The sequence below is a fragment of the Carlito syrichta genome, unplaced genomic scaffold, assembly GCF_000164805.1.
Source record: "Carlito syrichta isolate Samal-C Ts95f unplaced genomic scaffold, Tarsius_syrichta-2.0.1 Scaffold309858, whole genome shotgun sequence".
Classification (NCBI taxonomy): Eukaryota; Metazoa; Chordata; class Mammalia; order Primates; family Tarsiidae; genus Carlito; species Carlito syrichta.
Genome location: NW_007253954.1, coordinates 27,639 through 33,645, shown reverse-complemented (window position 1 = coordinate 33,645; position 6,007 = coordinate 27,639). Strand labels below are relative to the sequence as shown.

General features: G+C 36.2%; 1 protein-coding gene across 1 annotated transcript in view; it reads left to right on the top strand.

Moving 5' to 3' along the window:
* Positions 1–6,007, top strand: part of LOC103270545 (leucine-rich repeat-containing protein 9) — a gene marked incomplete at its 3' end in the record, with an annotated part of 78,686 nt that overhangs the window by 49,889 nt on the left and 22,790 nt on the right. Inside the window, exon 16 of the mRNA XM_008068064.2 lies at positions 5,293–5,505. Coding sequence (XP_008066255.1) covers positions 5,293–5,505 — 213 coding nt within the window. The remainder of the gene's footprint in view (positions 1–5,292; positions 5,506–6,007) is intronic.

Genomic DNA, 6,007 nt, shown 5'->3' with positions numbered 1-6,007 from the left:
GGTAAGATTAATCATTACACTTCCAAGGCTAAGCACAGTGGCTCACACCTATAATCCCAGCACTTTGGGAGGCCGAGGCGAGAGGATTGCCTGAATCCAGGAGTTTGAGACCAGCCTGGGCAACATGGCGAGACCCTGTCTCCACAACAAATCAAAAAATCAGCCGGGCATGGTGGCACGAACCTGTAGTCTCAGCCACTTGGAAGGCAGAAGGATCACATGAGCCCAGCAGGTCAAGACTGTGGTGATTGAGACTGGTGGCCGTGAAGCGTGCCACTGCACTCCAGCCTGGATGACAGAGCGAGACTCCGACTCAAAAAAAAAAAAAAAATTAACACTTTCCAAGTGCCCTAGTATTGGAAAAGAGAATGCCCTGGTCATCTTTCTCAGTTTTTTTCTGTATGAATTCTGTATTTTATTGCTTTTATTTTCTTGCTTCAAAATATTCTCATTTATTTTGTTTATTTTTATTTTAAAGTTGTGGTGTACAATTCAGGGTTAAGTATGCAAGTGGATGTTGTACAGGTAAAATTTGGGCCTCCCTTGGTCTCTGCTTTGCCTGATTTGAGATTAGGTACCCTTATTGATGTTATGTGCCCCCTCCCACCCTGGCTTATTTTCTTTCAATACTTATATACCTTGTTTTAACCTTTAGTTTTTCAAATACATCTAGAAATTGTTTTATAATGTGTAAGGTAGAGCAGTAGTCACTTTTTTGCCTTAAAATGGACAGGTACTTACTTGTTCAAGCATTTTCTTTTTTTCTCTATTTTGAAATATATTCTTTATTGTTAAAATTATTTGTATATATGTGATCTATTTATACACATCTATTTTGTTCCATTGATCTCTAATTTTGGACCCCACATTTGTTTTGATTATTACAGTTGTGATGATGTCTTTGCATATGTGATAGGGCAGATTATCTTTCACTACTCATCTTTTAAAAGATTGTCTTGGCCATTCTTGGACATTATCTTTTCCAAATAAAAATTAGAATAACTTTTCAAGCTCTATTTTAAACTTTTATTAAGATTTTGTTGGAATTTTATTGAATTTAAAGCCTAATTTGGAGTTAACTGAGAACTTTGTGATATTGGACTTCTCATTCCAGGTACATGATAATTTACTTTATTTACTCAGGTCCTCTCTTACAGTTTTCTTTATATACGTATTCAGCATTCTTGTTAAATATAGTTCTGGAGACTGGGCACTGTGGCTCATGTCTGTAATCCCAGCAGTTTGGGAGGCCGAGGGAGGAAGATTGCTTGAGCCCAGGAGTTTGAGACCAGCCTGGGCAAGATCTCATCTCTACAAAAAAATTAAAAACTTAGCCAGCCATAGTGGCATGCACATGTAGTTCCAGCTACTCAGAAAACTGAGGTAGGAGGATTGTCTGAGCCCATGATGTTGAAGTTACGGTGAGCTGTAATCATGCCACTGCACTCAGCCTGGGTAATACAGTGAGACCCCAAACTCAATATCTACAGTGTTCTGTTCTGGCATTTATAAGATAAATATTATCCATTTATATATATCTATATCATTCTGGGCATTTGTATTTTATATTTGTATCATGAGTGGGATTGTATCTGTCAAGTATGCTTTTAGAAAAAGATATAGAAACCAAGGCAAACAATAAACAGAAGTTCATTTAACTCCCATAGCAAGAAGCCAAGAGATGGGCAGTCCCTAGCAATGACTGTTCAGTGATGTCAGCAAAAACCTTAGTTCCATCATCCTTCATGCCACTTTCATGAGCTTTTTGATCTGATGATTCAGTTCTTTCTCCATTTTTGGGAAGTGTACTTCTCTTAATTCCTTGATTATTTCTTCTGTTCCATTCCCTGTTAAGCCCTCTGAATCCTCTATTAGTTAAACATTGAACATTATGAATTGATCTTCCATGTCTGTTCATTTTTTTCTCTCATATTTTACATCTCCATTTCTTAATTCTTTCTTCTGAAATATTTCCTCAATATTAGCTTCCACATTGCTAATTTGATCTGCTGCCATATTCATTTGTTTGCTCAGAGTATTAAATTTTCTTTTGAAAAAAATCTTAATTTCAAATATGTGGGGTACAATTCAGGGTTAGGTATACAGATGTTCATTATGCAGGTACCCTTGATGAGGTGTGCTCCCTTCCCCTGACAGTTTCACACTACTGCCAATCCCACCCCTAGCAGTTTCCCATTACTGCCAATTTCTTTCTTATAATATTACAATAGTTGTTCAAGAACCACCTATGAGTGAGAACATGTAATACTCGGTTCTTTGTTTCTGTGATAAATCACTCAGTATTATAGCCTCTAAGTCCATCCAAGTTGCTGCAAAGTTCATAATTTTGTCCTTCTTCATGGCTGCATGATATTCCATCGTGTATAGGTACTACCTTTTTAAAAATTCAGTCCTCTTTTGATGGGTAGCATGGTTAGTTCCATGTTTTTGCTACTGTAAATAATGCTACAATAAACCTGCTTGTGCAGATATCTTTTTCATAGAGTGATTTCGAGTTCCTCCAGGTATATTCCCAGTAGGGGGATTGTGGGGTCATATGGGAGGTCAATTTTTAGATCTTTCAGGAAGCACCAAACTGTTTTCCACAGAGGTTGTACTAGTTTACACAACAGTGTAGAAGTGTTCCCTTTTCACTGCATCCTCTCCAGCATCTGTTGTTTTTTGAGTTATCGATGTTGGCCATCCTGACTGGAGTTAGGTGGTATCTCAGTGTAGTTTTAATTTGCATTTCTTTGATGACTAGTGAGGCTGAGCATTTTTTCATGTATCTGTTGGCTGCTCATATGTCTTCTTTTGAGAAGTGTCTGTTCATATCTTTTGCCCATTTTGTAATGGGACTGTTTGTTTTTTTCTTTTTGGCACATTTGAGTTCCTTGTAGATCCTAGATGTTAGGCCTTTGTCAGATATACAGTTGGCAAATATTTTTTCTCAGTGTGTGAGCTGTCTCCCTGCTCTCTGAATTTTTTTTTTTTGACTTTGCAGAAGCTTTTCAGTTTGATGAGGTCTCACTTGTCTATCTTATCTCTTATGGCATAGGCACTTGGGTTTTTTTTTTTTTTTAATAATTAATCAGTATTTTTTATTATGGTTTTGTGGGGTACAGTTAAGGGTTAGGTGTACAATTACGTTTCATTCAGACACCCTGTTGATAAGAGGTGTTTTCCCAGCCCCAGACAGATATTTGCTACTGTTAATCGCATCCCCCTCCCCTCCATAGTTTCCCAGTACCGTCAGTCATTTTCTTATAGTATTACATTGGATGTTCAAGGTCCATTATATGAGTGAGAACATGTGATATTCTGATCTTTGTTTCTGTGAGAGGTCACTCAGTATTATAGACTCTAGTTCCATCCAGGTTGCTGCGAAATTCATGATTTTGTTCTTTTTTATGGCTGTGTAGTATTCCATCATGTATATGTACCACATTTTTTTAATCCAGTCCTCTTTTGATGGGCAGCATGGTTGTTTCCAGGTTCTTGCTATTGTGAAGGCACTTGGGGTTTTGATCATGAATTGGTTGCCAGTTCCAATTTCCATAAGGTTGTCTCCTGCATTTTCTAAGGTTCTTATAGTTTGAGGTTTTACATTTAGGTCTTTGATTCATTTAGAGTTGATTTTTGTGTATGGTGGTAGATAGGGGTCTTGTTTTAATCTTCTGCCTGTGGTCTACCAGTTTTCCCAGTACCATTTACTGAATAGGTTCTCCTCTCCCCAGTAGTTGATAGTGGAGGCTGTGTCAAAGTTGAGTTGGTTGAGAAATTGAGGTTTTACTTCTGGATTCTCTATTCTGTTCCATTGGTCTATATACCCGTTCTTGTACCAATACCAGACTGTTGTGATGATTGTAGCTTTATAATAAAGCTTAAAGTCTGGGAATATGATGCCTCCCACTTTGTTTTTTCTTTTTTTGCTGTTGTTGTTTTGCTTTTGTTTTGTTTTGGCTGAGGATTGTTTTGGCAATTTATGGTTTATGTTTCCATATGAATTCCTATATTGTTGTTTCCAGGTCTGAGAAGAATGCTGCTGCTAATTTAATGAGGATTGCATTAAATCTGTAGATCTGTAGGATGGACATCTTAACAATGTTGATTCTTCCAATCCATGAGCATGGAATATTTTTCCATTTGTTTGTGTCATCTTTGATTTCTTTGAGCAGTGTTTTGTAGTTTTTGTTGTAAAGGTCTTTGACTTCTCTGGTTAGGAAGATACTGAGGTATTTCATTTTTTTGTGTGTGTGGCGATTGTGAATGGGATTGTGCTTTTTATTTGTGTTTCTGTTTGTTTATTGCTGGTGAATAGGAATGCAACTGACTTTTACACATTTATTTTATGCCCTGAGACTTTGCCAAAATCCTTTATTAGTGCAAGGCAGTTTTTGACAAATTCCCTTGGGTTTCTGAGGTATAGAATCATGTTGTCTGCAAAGAGGGATAACTTAACTTCTTAGTTTCCTATGTGGATAACCCTGATTTCCTTCTCTTGTCTGATTGCTCTAGTTGGGACTTTCAATACTTTGTTGAACAGGAGGAGTGAGAGTGGGCATCCTTGTCTTGTTCCAGCTTTCAGCAGAAATGGTTCCAATTCTGTCTGTTTAGCAGTAGGCTGGCTGTTAAATTTTGAATTTTAATAATTGTTTTTATTTTAGCTTTGAAATGTGTATCGTATTCTTTCCCATAGCAGTCTATTCTCTTATTATAGATGCTTTATTCTTTCAGATTTTAAAAAAATTATCTGATGAACCATTTTTGTTTATTCTAGAGCCAGTTCTGAATGTTTGTTCGGGTAGCTCTTACCTACTCATTCACAGTTCCTACCATAATTACTTAATTACCTGATAATTACCTAGAGCAACCTCCAGCTGTTTTATTTATTTACTCTGGACATCAAGTTTCTCTAGATTTCCAAAGTATTTATCTCCTGCATGTTTTGGCTAGAGGTTACATTTCTGTTCTTATTTGTCTGTCAGTTCAATCTCTTCTAACTTATGTGTCACAATTTCTTGTCCTTTGTTGGCACCTTCTCCACTGTTATGAAATATTTAAAAATTATATTTTGCAAATTTAAAAAATCTTCAGTGGTTGAGAATGGATATACCTATACTTTGCCTACAATCTCAATCTGCTCTCATAGATTTTCTGATGTGATTCTGATCATCATAGATAATACCATATAACTGAAAAAAGTCAATTCATCTTTTTCTACATAGTCTGTTTGGTTTTTCAAAATGATACTACAGCAACTGAATTTTCAATATTTTTAATACCTTTTAGGCCAAGGTTCACTCTTTATTTTCTTCCTTCAACAATATTATTATAGAAGAAAGCAAAAACAATTCAGAAGGATCAATATTGTCCCAGGATTTAAAATTTGATGATGAAGTTATCAAAATGGAGCCTAGAGTCAAGTCCCGACCAAAACTTGTTAGTTTGGATGATAAAACAATACTTTCCCTTGCCAAGACTAGCCTTTACAGTCATATTGTGGTAAGTATTATGAGGAATAAAACTTTTGGATAAGAATTTTGAATTTGGGGAATCAGAATCTACCATATGAAGTCTAAAGATATTAAACTACCTATCTGATCATGCCAAGTATCATGCTATCTAATCTATGAGTGCCCAGCCCTCTTCTTCTACATGGACTAGGTCAGTGCTCTCCAGTAGTAATATCATGCAAACCACATGTGTAATTTTAAGTTTTCTAATGGCTATATTGTAAAAACAAAGGAGGTAAAATTAACTTTAATAATACATTTTATTTAACCCAATTGTCTTAGTCTGTTTTTTGTAGCTGTAACAGAATACCAGAGACTAGATTATATATATATATATATACCTTTTAATACCTTTTAGGCCAAGGTTCACTCTATATATATAAAGAAAACTTTATTTATCTCATGGTCCCAAAGGCTGAGAAGTCCAAGAGTATGGCACCAGCATTGGGTGAGGGCCTTCTTGCTGTGTCCTACAATGTCGGAGGGCATCA